The sequence below is a fragment of the Vipera ursinii genome, assembly GCF_947247035.1.
Source record: "Vipera ursinii genome assembly, chromosome: 3".
Taxonomy (NCBI): domain Eukaryota; kingdom Metazoa; phylum Chordata; class Lepidosauria; order Squamata; family Viperidae; genus Vipera; species Vipera ursinii.
In genome coordinates, this window is record NC_139516.1 from 123,727,831 (window position 1) to 123,747,053 (window position 19,223).

Sequence of the window (19,223 nt, forward strand, 5' to 3'; positions counted from 1 at the left end):
CCCTAATGTACTATAAAGAGGTAAAATTGCTCTCTGTTTATTGAACTGTGAACTATCATCGTGATTCTTGCATCTCTGGCAAGTTACTTGAAGTCTCTCTATGATGCTTCTTTCAGCAATTTGTGTTTCATTAAAATGTTGATTAAAATTGCTCACGGGCATGCATCAGCATCTGATTTATAACATACACTTACACAATTTGCAAAGTTTCAGATGGGACTTCTTAAATCTATGATATACAACCTATACACAAAAGTAAGAATTATTTTCAGTGGGGCTTACAATTAAGAGTCTACAGGGATTGTAGCCTGAAGCTTGATTTAGACATGCCCACAACTACATGTAGGCGTCAATGCATACCTATGCTGCAAAAGGGTTGATGGGTAAGTGTAGGTTGCATATTGTTGCAAAAGGGGTGATGTGCATACCTGCCAAATCTCAAATATGTCTTGTGTGGAAATGCAAGTCCTGCGCTCTAATTGGTTGATCTGACTTCCTGTTGGGAGGCGAGTGGAAGGCAAGGCATGTTGTTTGACTTCCCCCTTGCCAGAACGTTAACATTTGCAGAAGTATAAATGCAATAGCTAGGCAACTGTCTCTAAACGATGGACACATAAATTCCCTGGTGTACCATTTTTGACAGCTGTTTCAGAACTCAAGATATAGTTGTAGAATACAGATTATTTGAACATATTTGAATTATGCTTTCAAGTGGGATATCATATTGGATGGTGCTAGGCATTGTGATGGATGGCCTAACCCACAGGTCTGCAACCTGTGGCTCCGGAGCCGCATGCGGCTCTTTCAGCCGTCTCCTGCGGCTCCCAGTCCTCTGCTATGTGCAGTCCAAAAAAAAAAAGTGAGACTAAAAAAGTTCAACCAATCAATTCAAATATGCAGGGTAGGTGCATATCTCGCCTTGGCTCCACTCTTCAGTCAAACCCTGTTCTGCGCATGCACACACATTTTTTGCGGCTCCCAGTTTTTCCTTTTGTGAGGGAACCGGTTCCGAGTGGCTCTTTCACTGTTTCAGGTTGCTGACCCCTGGCCTAACCAAATAGGAGAATGAAGCTCCTTTGACTGTTTCAACATTACTGACCATAAATCCTTTTGGACTGGTCAGGGATAGAATAGGCTTTGAGAACCTTCTTTTTACACTGATTCTATTTTTCTTGTCAGGCTGCATTTGGAAATAACAACATGCCCTATTATACACAATCAGGACAGTCATCAGTTAGGCTTATTTATAGAGCAGATCATTCATACAATGGGATTGTAAATGCAGTGAAAAGGAAAACTAATCATTCATCTCCCACGTCTTCCACTCCCAAAGACATTGACCAACAGTAGAACAATAACAAGAATCCCACTATTATTCATTGGATTTAACACTCTTCCTCTCAATCCAGGACAAGGCTTTACATAAATAATGAAAGCTTTCTTTTTTTTCTTCTTCTTTTTTTTTCTTGTCACAACTGCCACAGCCCTGTCTTTGGTGATGTGCCAGAATTCTAGAAAAATAGATGAACATTGGTCCTTTGTAAAAGAATTTGACTCTGAAAGGGGCGAGTTAGAAATTTGTTCCAAAATACCTGGTTACACTGTGGAATCAACTTCAGAAAGAACTTCTGCATAATCTTATCTCTTATCAACTACCAGGTCTGCAAATCTGATCTGGCAAAAATGGCCCCTCTAAGAAATTTCCATGGTCTTTTTGACAACTTTCTCCTTTAGAGAAGAGGGAAAGCAGAAAAGAGCTTTCAACTGAGGAAATGGCAGGTATGGCTTTCAAATCTAAATTGTGAAAAATTGGACTACAACTAGGTAGCAGCAAAGTCTCTCCCTCCCTCCCTCCCTCCAACCCTGTCTCCCCTCCCCACTCTTCTATCTGTGTTTCTTGCTGGACATCTAGTGATGTTTACATGTTTGTAGCTCAAAATTTGAAGTGTATTCTTATCAGTAAAGCACAGAAGTTAGTGAAAGTTGATAAGAATAATAAAATTTGCATTTGTTTAGATGTGTTTGGCAAAATAATACATAACAAAGAAGAGGCAGAAATCCTTGGCTACTATTTTGACTCATTTTTCTTCAACAAAAAAAGTACAGTGTGTGGTTCCATCAGGAAATTGTGAAAAGCAGGAATGAAGCTTGAAATGGACTGAAATACCTTTATGCTTTGAATGAGTTGAAAACTCCAGGACCATTTTGAACTATTGAACGAACTAGCAAAAACCCGAATATGTTATCTCTGTGACACATGGAAGAACAGTTGAGGTGGCAAAACACTGGAAAAAAGAAAATATTGTTAAAAAGGGAGGAAAGGAACTCTGGCAAACTAAAGATTAGTCAGACTGATATCGATGCCCTGGAAAATTCTGTATAGATCATAAAAACATGGATTTGTAAGTCTCTTGAACACAATGCGCTAATTACTAGATTTGTCAAAAACAGATCTTGCCAGGCTATATGCAGTACATCTAATTATTTTGATCAGGTAACTCCAATAACAATTGTGAGAATAATACATCTTGATTTCAGGAAAATAGATGGCAAACCCATTTTGACTTTTAATTTGGCAGCCCATTATTTAACATGGCAATTAAAGTCTCCCATTCCTGTAGTCTCATGCCTCTTAGATGGCATGGCAGTTAAATGGATACATAGTTTCCTTGCAAATCATACTTGAATGCCCGCCTATGATCTAGATCAAATTGGAGAACTATGGGGTGCCAAAAGGATCAGTTCTGGAATCTCTACTCTTCAATATTTTCAGTAATTATTTAGAGAAAGAAGGAAAGAGAATGTGTTTTCAAAACTACAGTTGATACAAGATTGGGTCAGACAGCTAGTACCATAGAACAGGGGTTCCCAATCCCCGGTCCGTGGACCGGCACTGGTTCGCAGCATGCCAGAAACCAGTCCGTGCAAACAAGCAAAGCCCCATCTGCAGGATACAGGCAGCACACAAAACCACGCCCCCTCCGGTCCACGGAAAAACCTCTCTCCATGGAACCGGTCCTTGGGGCCCAAAAGATTGGGGACCTCTGCCGTAGAACACAGGAAAATCGCTAATCGCTCCATTTCAAAGTGCCCCATTTGCAATCAGTCTCCATCATTTCTCCGCCCAGGTAAAAAGTGTTTGGGTGCCTATGGGGCACTTGGAAACGGAGCGATTCGCAAGTAGTTTTTCCATACCACCCAATGGCTATTATCGATTATATACAGCTTTCCAATTCAGAGACAAAATCCTTTTCAAGAACAGCTGTTGATCATCTGCAGCTGGCTAATGTCATGCTTTTTGGAAACAAAATGCTGGGCAAGATCACCATTTCTTAAATTGCATTACTTTTGGATTTATTTTCCTCTCTTCTGTGAGATAAAAGAAGTTGCAGGTGTTTAAGCTGGGTACCTGCTGCTGCTAATCGGAGGGAGGTTAGGGGAGAAGGGCTCATCAAGGGTTAGTGGCAGGATGTAGACTAGACATGTCAAACACAAGGCCCGGGGGCCAGATCCGGCCCGTGAAGTGGTTTCATGTGGCCCACGAAGCCATCCTGGAAACAGTGAGGGAACGGCCCCCACTGCCTTGGCCCTGGCCCAGAGACCCTCCTTCTGCCAGACACCCTCAGATCTGTCCCACTCCTGCCCAGGCCCCCATAGGCACCCTTGATGCGAACGATGTAGAGTTGGCCATGCCCACCCAGTAGGCCATACGCACTCTAGCCACGCCCACCCAGAAGGCCACGCCCACCCAGGCCATACCCACTCGGCCCCCGAGGGCAACCGCAATGCTGATGCGGCCCTCAATGAAATTGAGTTTGACACCCCTGATGTAGACCTATTAGATCAGTTTAAACCAAGTGATTAATGGATTCTGATGGGGTCCAGAGTGAGTTTGGGATTTTCCTGAGGATTTAGTGGGCAGTTCAATAGAGAACATGGTGACTGCTTATAATGGGCATATGATAAGAGCCATGGATCAGATTGAGCCTATGTGCTTCTCACTATGCATCAATCCAGGGGTGTTCCTTGCTTTTCTGAGGTGCTTCAAAACTTAAATTCCAGAAGATATGCTTAGAGAGCCATTGGAGTATCCTGAACCATGAATCCAAACAAACATGACTAAGAGCATGGGGATTATATTAGGGTCATAAGAGCAACATTTTTGTTGTGAAACACATCCACCATTCTCTGAAAAGGAGAGCCATTCTGAATGTAGAAAATCTCTGGCAGCACAATCATTGTTATTCACAAGAGTATTTTTAGAAAAAAGAATTTTGCCCTGCTGACATAATTAGGGTTTTTAAGTTTCTCAACCGTTTTTACACTTAAGGGACTTAGAGCCTGCAAGGACAAACCAATGTTTCTGGTTTGAACAAGTATTACTGTTTTAAGGCCTTTTCAAATAGGCATCACATTCAACCTGCAGTGGCATTCATTTGAACCATGACTAGGAGGGTGGTTGCTCCAAGCAAAACAAATGTGAAGAGCTGCTGAGAAGTATCGACAGAAAGAAGGTAACCAAGAATAAAGAACTGCCTTAATAGTTGCTTTGCAGGGAAAGAGAAAATGAGCTTTAGCTTTTTCTTTCATTCCGTTTACATGGGAATGAAGATATAGCACATTTTCCTCATTTTGCCCTATTAGGCTTTCTCCTTATAAGGTTTGGGGGAAAAGCTGGATTCATTTCAACTTTTACAGGGAAAATAGGAGGAAGAAGGAGTTACTTACAAAGTAATAAAGGAGGGATAAAATAACTGATAATATTATTGTCTCTCAGCATGTCTGCATTTTATTTGTATGCTGTCCTTATTCAGCATTTTTATTTCTTGAAATGTATTATGTGATTTAATTTAATTTAATTTAATTTAATAACATTTATATACCGCCCTTCTCCCTGAGGACTCAGGGCGGTTCACATTTAAATCAAAAAGCATTTTGTAGGTTATTTGACTTGGATTCAGAGTCAGAGAAACTTAAAAAAACAACAACACAAAGAACATAGATGCAAAAATGAACAGATTGGGAGAGCCGTGGATTTTATATTTTTCATAAGGAAAGCTAATGCAAGAGTGCCCTCTTTCTGTGGCAAGATCCAGAAGAGCAAGAAAGATATTTTTAAAATCCTTAGAAACATTTGGGATTTGACGTTTTTGTTAAATACCATATACTATAATTTCCTTGCTTCTCATTAGGTAGTAAATATACACAAGACGGATCTAAGCCAATTGGAATCATATAATTATATGAAATCCATTCCTAAGACTGTCTCCTCCCCCACAAAGAAATCCTAAAAAAATTCAAAAGCTTGCATATTTGCCTAAGCAGAAATCCACAATAGATCAGTAACAGTGGTATGATAACAAGAGATTGGAATCTTAAATAAAACAATAGTAGTATAATTCACTTGGCATAACAGTCTGTAAACCTGGTATGCACTGAAATATTATGTAATAAGTCTCTCTCTCTCTGTGTTGTGTCTCTGTTCTTGCCTTCCAAGTCAGCTTTGATTCTTGGCAACTACATGGACAATTTCCTGCACTTAGCAATACTTTCAGAAGTATTTTACACTTGCCTGCTTCATAAGGCTGAGAGTGACTGACCCAAAATCATCCAGCTGGCTTGGTGACTAAAGCAGAACTAGAACTCACAATCTCCTGGTTTCTAGGCTGGTGCCCTAATCACTACATCAATCTGGTTCTCAATCAAGCACATGTTATAGAACTATTTGTGATGAGGATATTTCGTTAGATAAATGACACCTTTATTCTACAGGCATTGCCCAATCAGTAATCATACACAGGGATGACAGCTCCAACCTTGCAGCCATCCCAAAGCTCTGCCTTGGGACTGAGTGAATTTCCAGTTTTTATTCATAGTTCAGAAGCATGGTTAGCAATTTGAAAATACTGGCATGCGATGCTCTTGTTTAAAAAGTACCATGCCATACTCTGCCCCCCCCCCAAAAAAACCCCCAACCCAGCTAAACTCCCTGCTGAACTGATTATATTTTTAAAAGCAGAAACTATTTGCACAACACTCAAATAGAGTGGATGCCCTTTTCATTGTAGAGGGGCGGCATAGAAAGAATTCAGGAACATTGGTTGACTGCAGAGCGCAAGTTTCAACTTAAGTACAACATATTATTGGGCTGAGCATATTTCCACAAGGTTGTTGTTGTTGTTGTTTTTGCTAAATAAACCCTAAGGAATGGACTCATGGCTGGCTAAGGCAGGAGAAGAAGATAAGGAACAGGAACAAGGAAAGCCAGGTGAAGATGTGCTAAAATATATTTTCCCAGAAGGCAAATGAAGGAGTTCTTCAACCCTCTTCTGTTCATATTGAGCAAAACATTGTCTCTGTGCAAGTTTACCTTTTCTCTGAAAGAATAGGAAGCAGCATTGAGGAAACCACCACCCAGGAACCCGGAGATGGCAGAGGTCCTAGCCGTGGGATTCCAGTCAGTTCTGGAGCAAACACTGCAAAATTCTTCTAACATCTCCTCTGGAGGAGTAGCTGAACATGTTCACAAAAATCTCCAAAAGCAGCAAAGCGTTGTGAGATCACACAGGCATGGTACCAACCTCATGAAACAGGCTTGAATTTGTACAGACTGATACTTACCTGAGAAAGACGTAGCTTGTAGTTTTGATACTTTATTTGGAAAACATTTGTCCTCGGATTTTTTAATGTGTAATTTTCTAAATTACAATGTCCATATATTTCAGTTCCCACAAAAAGCATATTCACGTAGTATTTGTAATTTCAGTGTAATGTAATGAAGGAACAGCTACAGACGTCTTCTGTGTGATATATTAAAATGAACCAACAGATAACCTTTATTGTCAGTTTTTTTACTGTGGGCACCTTGGCACACATTAAAAATGAAATTTACTTGCTTCCTTCCACTCAAAGTGTACAATCTATTAGCACCAAAGGTAAAAAAAAATTAGGGAATTGTCCCAGCAAGCACAGGGATGAAAAGGAAGAGTTAATACCCATTCTCCTTTTTTTTCATAATTTCTTAATTTTAATTGCTTACACAAAATTAATACCATGTAGAGGTAGTCCTTGACCTAAAAGGTTATGGGGACCAGAATTTCCGATGCTAGGCAACGGAGTTGGTAAGTGAGTCATATCCAATTTTATAACCTATTTGCCACAGTTAAGTAAAATGTTAAAGGTAATTGTATATTTCTTTAGGCAAGTATTATGGTTTTTTTAGTAAGAATAAACTTTATTGGGACAATTGGTCATATCGGCCATTCTCACCTTGTGAAACACCAGAGGACTCACACAGTGGGAAAGAATAGGTCACTTGGACAATCACATAAGGCAGACCTTTTTACTCAAACATTTCTCAAGACTAGACTTCTGGTGAAGAGAAAACGGGAAAAGACTAACTCCCTATTTCTGGTTATCGCCAGCAGTTAATGTTTTTAATATTTTATCATTGGGGCTTTAGTTTAATTTTTTTTTAACATTTGTATTATTGTCTTTTATTGTTGTTAGCCGTCCTGAGTCCTTTGGGAGATAGGGCGGCATATAAGTCCCAAAAATAAATAAATAAATAAATTCTCAAATACTGACTGCAAAAAAAACAACACCCTAACAACTTCATTGCAAAGCAATGCAATTGTTAAGTGGAAAATCACGTAACCATGATTTGTAACTTTCTGCCACCTTTCCCCCGCTGATTTTGTTGTTGGAAAGTGGCTGTGAAGGTCACACGTGGTGATTACCTAATTGCACATTGCCGCAACCATTGTAAATGTGTGCTGGTTGCCAAATGTCCAAATTATGTTCACATGACTGCTGGCACCCTGCAACAGCCACAATTTCACAGACCAGTGGTAAGTCTCTTTTTTCATCATGTGCCATAATTCTGAACAGTTACTGAATGAGTGGTCAGTAAGTGAAGACTACCTGAATTATTTTAATGTTGTCAAATAATGAAAATACGATTTTCCCACAAAAAAGCATGCAGTTGGCCATGTACATTTGACTGCTGAGTCAAATACTATGAAAATGGAGCCTTTCTAAGAGCAGTTAAGATAGTATTAAAAATACTGCTAGCGTACTTTTAACAAATTATACATCAATAATGAAGTCTAAGAAAAATGTAGTTCATGTCCCTTGAAAATCTAGCCAAGTCTAGAGGAATTTTTCATTAACTGAAATCTGAAAGATTTATTCACTCACGCATACACGTTTTGCAACATATATTTTGCATCTTTGCTTTAATATTTCCAAAATAATTTCAATACACTGCTGATATAATTCAATAATTTTTGATGTGATAGTTGTAGCTCCAAAGTTACACTGTATAAAAACTGCTACCAAAATCTTAAAGAAAACTTTGTGAGGTTTACCCTCAAGGAAACTGTCCTGAAGTAACATCAGGATTGGCCCACCTCAATCCAGATTCAAAGACAATCTCTCTCAGATCACTAAAAGGGCTAGCTATCTTTCATGACAGTTTTATAAATGTCTTAGTATAATTTGGTTAGACACTCTAATACATGAAATACTGGATCAAATGGAATTTTGCTTTGATTATAAAACAGAATTGTGATAACATAATGAAAATAAAAAGATCACAATGACAGATGAAGAATGCTACATTACACCATGGACATACCTGCCTTGAAAATTTATTAAAAATCAAAGAATACAAAACTTCACATAAAAATATGTATTTTTAGCTTCCCACATTGTTATTACAAACAAAAATGAACATATTTTATCAGTCATCCACAGAGGCATAGAACATAACCAAAGTGGTAGCCAGTGCAATTTATGGTTAATCATGACTGAATGGGACATGATATCTGCTTCTTTTAAGTCTATCCTGCTTTTAAATGGAACTATTTAGAACATCAGTATTTCAATAATGTAGATTCATAGTCAATATTGCTAGCATGTAGAACGATTATAGGTTTATAATCAGCCCTTGAATGGTTTATTCAAGTTTAGATCCCTTCCTATACCAGATTCTACTACGAGCCTTTCATAAGATTTGAAAAGTAATCAAAACAAAAATACTGATTCCACTGTACAGCAGAGCTGAGGTTTTGGCAATTCACCATCTGTTTACTCTTTTATTTGTTGTCCAATTATTGTTCATCTGAAGTATTAACAATCAGGGGTTGATAATATTATCAAATATTGTTTTGGGGAAGGAATGAACTTTGGGGAGGTTTTTTTTTTAAAGATGGGTAGCATACTTAAGGGGCTTCAGTATGGGGTTGGAGACATAAAAACCTGTGTATGTATAGAACATAGTTTGAAGGTTCAAGAGTTATTTCCAGAGGAAATAATATATAATATGTGATAAGGAGTATGACAGGGCAACTTGCAGGTAGAGATAAACAACCACAGGGTACATTTTCAATAACTTTCACGTTCATATTTCCCTTAAATTTGCAAACTTTATACTTCTTTCCATACAGATGCTGGCTAGTATAGTAAACCTTGTAATTTATGCCTGTCTTTCTGATTATCTTACTATCAATTTAAAAGAGAATACTAAATCAAGATGAATTGTAGACAAAATATGTGCTACTCTGCTTTGGAATGTCGCAATCTTTTCGCTCATGATATTCAAAGGCCTTGCATTTGTTTTGGAAAAAAACTCTAGCATATGCTACATCAATTTCTGACCATTCTGTGTCAAACATTCGCTGCTTAAGAAAATTCATTTCCATGTACAATTTAAGATGTCAAGATACAATTTCTTCAAGCAGAATTACTAAATAAAAACTTTTTTTTCAATGAAGAAAAAAAAAGCATAAAAAGATTCAGTAAGTGATATAAGAAACATGATACTTTTTAAATGCAGGGTAGGCTGTACACACAATTTCAGGTTTTAAAATATAACAAATATGTTGCCATCATGATACACACTTGCATAGTATATCTGTATGCATCTTTAAATCAGTTGCTTGCCATACAGATTATCTCAATACCACTGTGCTGTGTCTTTACAAAATAATAGACTAATACTTCAGAATGCATAGAGAAGCCAGAAGATACATTTTAGGTAGTTGCTCTCAACAGAACTAATGCAGGCTGCTAATCAGATTCCTTAATGGAATCGCTACACATTCCTTTCTCCACATTCTTCAAGTTGGATGCTTTATTTAACAATGGCCCAAGCAATCAGAAGGGAAATGAAATTGACGAACTGGTACCTTAAGAGTCAGGGAGATACAGAAACACACACCTCATTCATTCATTCATTCATTCATTCATTCATTCATTCATTCATTCATTCATACATACATACACACACACACACACACACACACCATACACAGACAAATATATCCCTGACACTTAACTTGATTTGTAATAGTAATTTTGTCCAGCCGTAGCAAGTAAACTGAAGATTCAATTTTTTTTTACATGATCCCCACTAAAAAGAACATGAGATCTGTAAGAGCATTAGATGGCATTTTATCTCATAAGATTGAATTTAGCATTACATGCCAGACTAGTAAGGTAACTAGTCAAAATGCCTTTTAACTCAATTGTTATTATAAATACTTAAGCCAGACCAATTCCTCTACAAATTAGGAAGCTTCCGATATTATTAGCTTGATGTGTTAAACTGATTGCTTAGCTAATCTACCAGAAGCATGAACCCAACTTAGAAAATGCAACTTGGGAAAGGATCTGTAAAAAAAAAGGAAGAAAAATCCTCTCTCACACACACATAAGCAGATGTGTGTGCATATGTGCACACCTCAGTTTCATAAATATATTCATGATTAAAACATTCCAAGTTATTGCACGTTATGTTTGATGTGAGTAAGGCAACAAAACCAACTGTAGAAGGAATGGGAAGGTGGTGAACAATGCCACAAATAAAGTTTTGTAATGGAAAGTAACATTCAAGCAACCCATTCTCCTTCCAAGGAAACAAAACAACCAATTATGAACAAATGCAGCTACAGCAAAGTGCCACAGCATTTATGGTCCTCCCAATAATCTTACCAGAGCTGTTTCAGCACTGTAATAATCATGGATAGGCAGAAGACAAACTTCCACAGTTAATAAGGCTTCACGATAAGCACAATTATTTCTTTTAAGATGGACTCCACCACCACACACGAAACATGCAAACGTTGGATGCAGATATTTGGCAACATCCACAGACAGATGTACTCAGTGCTGGTCTCAAATCCTCCCAGAGCAGAGTCACACACACTGCATTAGTCTAAAGAGGACTCTGTAGTTGGCCATTATCTGCTAAGGCTAATAGGCAAACTGTCCCTGTACTTCTTTCTCCTCCAAATATTACGGTTGTGTTGGTGATGACCTCTGTTGCTAACTGGCTGCCTTACGGCTCCATTAGTGGCAGAATTGTATCCACTGCCTTGATTATGAGCTCCTTTCACAGTAAACTTCACTCCATTGTGCTGCTGAAAACAAAGGAAATATTTAGTATTACTGCCAACTATTTAATATTATTGCCAATGTTTCAGTAATGTTGTCTCATGTAGTTCTTAAATAATGTATTTATACTTATGAAAAAACAATACAGCATTCAGAGATCTGCAACCAAAAGTTTAAGGAAAGTTACATTCAGGAAAATTAAAACAGTACTATATTACGTCGGCAAATTCCACGAGAAGAGCCAATCAAAGAAGATATTAGGTCTACTCTTTCTGAATTTTAAAGGATCATTTCTCACCTACTGCCCTGCAAAAGAGATTTTGAGGAGAGGAGATAGATGAGACTAATTCCAGTATATTCTACATTAGGAATTTACAAAATGTTTCATTTTTGAAGCATTCTGAGTTTGTTTTACATTTTAAGTATGAGACATTTCAACTACGATAGGAACAGTGCATCTTCAGCACAAAACAAGGTGATCTAAGATGTACCATTCATTGTTTTATGAGGAGACAGATTACTTTTTATGCTAACATTCATTGCTGTGATTTCATTAATTTGTATTTTTCTTACTCATGCCGACTTACAAGGAACTTACCTTCAAAGACAAGATAAAAATAATTGAAGCAGAGTGGCATCCTAACTCTAACCCTTTGTGATCTAAATTACTTGACAATTTACAACACAGCATTAATCTGAATATTTTAGTCATTGTTTTCTGAGTCCGATGACATTATGAAATGGATCTATTGATGTTGTATATGCTTTTGTTTTAAAGAGTTAGAATAGATTTATATTATCCTAATTCAAAGATGAAAACTGAAGAGATTTGCATGGCATAGACTGAAATCTCTTTTCAGATTATGATGTGATAATATGGTTTAGAATATTCTGAGTACTCTGAATATTTAATTTTTTATTCAATTACTAATAAAATCATTGGGTATTCTATACATGTGCATGCCCATCCTCACACATGGAAACACAAAAACATTTTTTTAGAAAATGGGTATTATGTTGTAGATGAATAAGTAATAATGTCATATTTTGGCAGCTTCTAGACCACTGTCTCTTTCAATATTCCTAGCTGAATATTTTTCCCATCTCTACTGCAACTTTTCTCTTGCTTAGCTTGATCGTATTTGTTTGGATATCTTAGAACTATAGCTTGGCAAATCTGATACACTTTTGGAGAAATGTTCACTTGATCTAAAAACAGCTAGGAATCTGGTGACTCCTCCCAAAGTGGCTGCTGAACAGTAAGAGGCTTTTTCTCTTACCAACAATCTACTGTTTTTGCTGCCAAAGCTGGTTCTCTGGCAATGCTGTTCCCTGGTTTTGGATGGCCAGGGACCTATTTGGGAAGGACAGTCTTGAAGATTCCAGTTCCCTCTGGAAGCAGTAGGAAAGTCACAGGGGGAATCCATCTTCCTTTCAGCAGTTTCATTTACCTGGATTTTTAATTTTCACTTTTTGAATTTATTGTTTTACTTTTTTTTTGCTCTTAAAAATTGACCAGTGGTTGGATGCTGATTTATTTCAACCCCTTGATGTACTCTGGGTTTTTTTTTCATTTTCTTTCCCTTTGATTTATGTTGTTCGGAATAATCTTTTTGTTCTTTGTATATTTGCCTTCATCTGTAACCTTTGTTCTCTCTATAAAGAAGTTTGCCACATTTCTGTATAATGAAGTGCTTTCATTTGATTTACATTAATATTGGACTCTCAGCACAGGATTTTTGGACTTTTAGAATTTACAAAATATTTGCAGTTTATCTCTTTTGAATTTTTCCTTTAACCTTGGATTGAAATATCCCGATAATATCATTCTTGTTTCCATTTGCTTCAGGTTTTTCTTCCTCCCCACATCTAGTTAACAAACATAGATATTTGATCCAGGATGAATTACTTTTAACTTTTGGGATGATTTGGGATAGACAAGATGCTGTCGCAAACTTTTTTGGGATGGATTACACTAACAGTTTGTTAACAGAGAGTTTCGAAACCTTAATCTTGTATTATTATCATTATTATTATTATTATTATTATTATTATTATTATTATTATGTCATTAATATAGTATATAGAAGACAAGTCAATAATTCGCAAATAATTTTACTAGTTTAAAAATTGGCTGTTTTACAAGGGGCGGGAAACAATATTTTAGTAATCTATTAATCAGTATTCATTTGGGAGGATAACATTATATGTGTTGGGTTTTTTATTTTTGATGCACTTTTTAATGTGTTGATTTGCTTTGCTTTTCTTTCGGGGTTTTTTTTTGTTCAGGTTTTTGGAGTTTTGTATTTTAACTTTCTTTTGAATACAATAGAATTTTAAAAAATAAAATCAGCTAGAAATTTTGAAATTTCCAGTAGAGTGGCAACTATTTAAAATGCTTGTTAGTTAACCTAGCTAACACGCTTTTTGAGGTTTTCTATATTAATGATTTAAAATTATTTTTCTAGGGATTGCTATATTTTCATCTTTTCAATCATCCTAAAAATTGCTCTTTTTCTCTTAGGTAGTGTTCTGGTTTATTATTTTCAAAATGCTTGCGTGAGCAAATTAAACACAGAATTTTTCACATACCTGATTATTCGTGGCCATAATCAATGCTCTTGCAGGCACAGACTGATTTTTACCACTTGGCATAGTTAATGCCGGATGTATTCCAGCCGTAAGTGGAGATGGTGCTTGCAGGCTGAAGTGGTATATATTAGGAGTTGTGCAAGGTGGAGTATCAGAATCCTTAATGTTACACAAAAGGAGAAAATATGGGATTTTATTTTATTTTATATGCATATATATGTATATAGATAAAGAACCTGTGATGACACATTTAAAGCAGGATGATTTTGCACTGAACAGGTTACAGAAATAAGCTCTTTAGAGGAGGATCAGTAAAAAAAAATATTTTGGAAAAAATAACTGTTTCTGACCCTCCATTACTAGACTGTAAAAATAAGTTAAATAAGTGCCTTGAATAAAACAGTTCCTAACACTATCCAGTTGCTGTTCTTCTGATTAGGCAAAACTACAACTGATTTTTCATGAGACTAAGCTAGTGAGACAATTTTTATAGCATGTGCTACTTCAATCAGCAGTCATGGTATCATTTGTGGAGAAGTGACACTTTATCTAGGCTTCTTTGTTTTCTGTGGTATCTATCTGTCTTTAAGGACTCACTATGTAATTAGTTCCACATATGTAAATGTTTTTAAAAACTAAAAAACATTTTAGAGTAAAATTGTAAACATTAGATTAAAATCATAGCTACGAGACTAAAATAGAAATAATGAAAAAAGTTTTTTTATTTTTTAATTAACATTTTAATCTACTTTCATTTTGAGAATTTCTTTAAAAACTTTTCATTAAATAAGATAATGGTTTCAAATCTATTTTCTGATTATTTACTTATGGCAATACATTAATTATATTTTTAGATAGATTATATATTATTTAACAACAAATTTAGAGGAAGCTTGGCAGGAACAGTGATTTCAAGCTTATTTATATATTTCAATAATATGAATATTACAGTAATAACTGTATTTGTGATTTTATAAAATAAGCTTGTAATTCAGATTTATTCAAATATTAACTTCCACATGTAGACAGCAGTTTAAATAGAAAAAAGATAAAACTTACAACATCACTTCCAGAAAGAGATGACACTGATGAGGCAGATGAACCTGATGATAATTGTTGCATATCAGTAAATGACAAAGTCAAAGGTTGGTTGTAAAGCAATTCAGCATCTCTATTCTGGGTTGCAATCTCTGAAGATATTGATTCTCTCTCTTTCAGCTGAACATCTGGTGTCACAAATATGTTTATATGTCAATATATTTCCTTTTCACTTAAAACTCTGTTTTTTTTTATTGAAAAGTTTTAAAATACAATTTTCCTTTAAAAATCCCCCCTTCCCCCTCCCTCCTCCCCCCCCCTACCTCCCCCCCCTCCCCCCCTCCCCCTCCCCGACTTCCCAGAGCTAAATACAAGGTATATATATAAAAACAATCATAAACAATCATATACTAACAACTATAAAGTCTAAAATCCATCACTCTCTAGCTTATATAGGATAAACAAGACTTAGTAATATTGAATATATATAAAAAGAAACTAAAATAAGAAAAGAAAAAAAAACGAAAGAAGACTTATTCAAATGCTACATAAAACTTCTTAACCCTATACTTGTTCTGGATAAACTCAATCCATTTCCTCCATTCCATAATATAGCGTTCTTGCGAATGGTCTTTCAAATAGGCCAAAATCTTCGCCATCTCTGCCAGGTCGGAAACCTTTAAAGTCCACTCTTCTATAGTCGGCAGTTCCTCTTTCTTCCAATATTGGCCTATCAAAAGTCTTGCTGCCGTAATTAAATTCAACATCAATTTGGTGTCCACAACTGTAGCGTCTGCAATTATTCCCAACAAAAAAAATTGCGGACAAAACTTTATCCTCTGTTTAAAAATCTTCTGCATATTCCACCAAACTTTTATCCAAAAGGCCTTAACCTTCTTACATGTCCACCATATGTGAAAATATGTTGCATCTTCATCACCGCACCTCCAACATTTAGGCTGATAATTTGGATACATACTTGCAAGCTTTTTAGGATCTAAATGCCATCTATAAAACATTTTATAAAAGTTCTCTCTTAGATTTTGAGCTTGAGTAAATTTTACGTTCCTCACCCAAATCTTTTCCCACGTGTCCATTATGATAACTTCCTGAATGTTTTGGGCCCATTTTATCATACAATCCTTAACAAGCTCTGTTTCTGAGTCAATCTCTATCAATGCAAGATATATCCGTTTGATATGTGCAGGTCCCTGATTTCTAATTTGCTTTATCAAATTTTCATCAGTGATTGTAAATCCATTTTTCTGGTCTTCTTTCCACCTGGCCCGTAACTGAATATATTGAAACCAATTTTGAACAACCTTCTCTTCTCGCAAGAGGCTATATGACTTCAGACACCAAACATTTCTTTCCAAGCTAAGAATCTCCTTGTACGTAGTCACATCATGTTTGAAGCCAGCATGTATATTTTCTATTGCGTGTTTTGGAATTGCCCACAATGGTATCTTGCAACTTAACTTATGTCTATACTTCTTCCAGACTCTCAGCAATGCCTGTCTTAAAATATGCACCCTAAACACGTTGTCTACCTTCTTATCATACAACAAATATGCATGCCAGCCAAACAACAAATCATGGCCCTCAAGATTTAATAACCTCCCTTGCGTCAAATTAATCCAATCACTTATTCCTACTAATGCAGCAGCTTCATAATATAATTTAAAATTAGGCAATTTAAGGCCACCTCTCTCACGAGTATCCTGCATAATCTTAAGTTTAACTCGTGGCTTTTTCCCTGCCCACACAAATTTATTGATACCTCGCTGCCATTCCTCCAGATTAGAATCTTTCTTAAGAATCGGTATCATTTGAAATAAAAATAAAAATTTAGGCAGGACATTCATTTTTACTGCTGCAATCCGTCCCAACAAAGACAATTGCAACTTTTCCCAACTCTCCAGTTCTTTTTGAATTTTCCCCCATAGTTTTTCATAATTATTTTTATATAGCTTTGTATTAGAGGGCGACAAAATCACCCCCAAATATTTAACCCTTTTAACAATCTCAAATCCAGTTAATCCTTCTAAGAGAGCCTTTTGCGAAACTGTCATATTTCTAGCCAAAATTTTTGTTTTCTGTGTATTAACTTTAAATCCAGAAACCTTCCCATATTGTGTTATTATCTCCATCAGGTCCACAACAGAGTTCTCTGGCTGGGTCACTGTAACAACCAGATCATCTGCGAATGCTCTCAATCTATAGTCCTGATCTCCAATTCGAATCCCCTTAATTTTTTCCGAATTCCGAATTTTAACCAATAATATCTCTAATGTTAACACAAATAACAAGGGCGATAACGGACACCCTTGCCTTGTGCCCTTCTCAATATTACATGCTTCTGTCAAACTATTATTAACTATAATTCGGGCAGTTTGTTTTTGATATAATGCCCTAATCGGTTGTAAAAAATTTTCCCCAAAATCCATTTTATCTAAAACTTTCAACAAGAATTTCCAATTCAATTGATCAAAAGCTTTTTCAGCATCTAAAAAAATTAGCACCGCAGCGATCTGGTTGTTCCTTTCCAAAAACTCTAACACATCAACTATATGCCTCACATTACTTTTCATTTGCCTACCACTAATAAACCCCGTTTGATCCCCATGAATCACCTGTTGCAGAACCCTCATCAGTCTATTAGCCAAAACCTTAGCAAATATCTTGTAATCTGTATTTAAAAGCGATATCGGTCTATAGTTTTTAACTTGAGTAGCATCTTGGTCTTCCTTCGGAATCAAAGAAATAAAAGCTGTTCTCCAAGACGGTGGCACCTTTCCCCCCCTCTGGATTGTCTGGAACAGTTCCTTTAACGGTTTTATCATCTCTAATTGTACATTTTTGTAATAGGCCGCAGTCAAGCCATCCGTACCTGGTGCTTTGTCCACCTTCAATTCCTTAATTGCTGTAAAAATTTCTTCTTCTGTAATCAGTTGATTAATCCCCTCTTTTTGTACTTGCGTAAGAACCGGGATGCTAGCATTCTCCAAATATATATCAATATCTTTTTCATTAATTTCCTCTTTAGCATATAATTTCGAATAAAAATCCACAAAAGCATCCTTAATAAGATTCTGTTGAAACACAACCCTTCCTTTATACTCTATCTTATCTATAATAGAAGCCCTTTGTTTTTTCCTCAATCTATAAGCTAACCATCTGCCTGGTTTATTAGCGTTGCAAAAAGTATTATGCCTAGCAAACCGCAGATTGGTCGCCACTTGATCAGCCATTAATTTATCAAATTGTCCTCTTAGCAATCTAATAGCCTCCTTGGTCTTCACATCCTCTGGGTTCAAAATCAAAGCCTTTTCTTTCTCCTTTATTTCATTCTCCAGTTCTTTCCTTCTAGTTTCCACTGCACGTCTATGTTTATTATTCATATATATCAACACCCCTCTCATATAGGCCTTGCTAGCATCCCAAACCATATCCATAGAGGTACCCTTATACATATTAGTCTCAAAAAAATCCTTCATCCGCTGTTTGCATTCTTCCACATTTCTCTGATTTCTAAACAAATTCTCATTTACGCGCCACGAGCGCCTGTCTCTTATCTCCTTATCAATCTCTAACCAAACTGGACTGTGATCAGAGATAGTTCTTGCACAAATCTTCACCTTTTTGGTCCTCAAAAAAAAATCATTAGTCAACAAAATAAAATCAATCCTCGAAAAAGATTGATGTCTATCAGAATAAAAAGTATAATCCTTCTCCTGCAAATGTCTCTCACGCCAAATATCACGCAGTTCCAGGTCATCCTTCATTTCAAAAAAAGATTTAGGCAATCTAGCATGACTTGGAGTGCGCTTGAAAACTCCAGCCTTGTCCAACTGTACATCCAAAACACCATTCCAGTCCCCCATAAAAATAAAAGATTTATAATCCAACTGGGTAAGCTTTGTGTGAAGTAAACTAAAAAAGTCATCTTGTTGTTGATTAGGTGCATATAATCCAACTAAAAGCGTCTTTTTACCTTCTAACAGCAGCTCAATCATAACATATCTTCCATGCTTGTCTGCTTCAATTAAGTCTGCTGTTAAGGCACTTTTAACATAAACAACCACTCCATTTTTCTTGTTTTCTGCAGAAGCAACAAATTGCGTACCCAACTTCGAGTTCAATAAATACTTTTGATCCAAAACTCTAATATGCGTTTCTTGCAAACATATAACATC

General features: G+C 36.3%; 1 protein-coding gene across 3 annotated transcripts in view; it reads right to left on the reverse strand.

Annotated features, from left to right (window-relative positions):
- Window positions 1-8,635: 8,635 nt before the first annotated feature.
- TENT4A (terminal nucleotidyltransferase 4A) overlaps window positions 8,636-19,223 on the reverse strand; it is a 39,566-nt gene continuing 28,978 nt past the window's right edge. The window contains exons 10-12 of one of the 3 annotated variants that reach the window (XM_083360629.1): window positions 15,049-15,092; window positions 13,990-14,148; window positions 8,636-11,423 (exon numbers count right to left, since the gene is read on the reverse strand). In XM_083360629.1, the coding sequence (XP_083216755.1) occupies window positions 11,244-11,423; window positions 13,990-14,148; window positions 15,049-15,092 (383 nt within the window). In that variant the 3' untranslated portion in view covers window positions 8,636-11,243. Of the gene's footprint in view, window positions 11,424-13,989; window positions 14,149-15,048; window positions 15,216-19,223 lie in introns of all 3 variants that reach the window. The other 2 variants (XM_083360628.1, XM_083360627.1) reach the window with 2 other exon arrangements.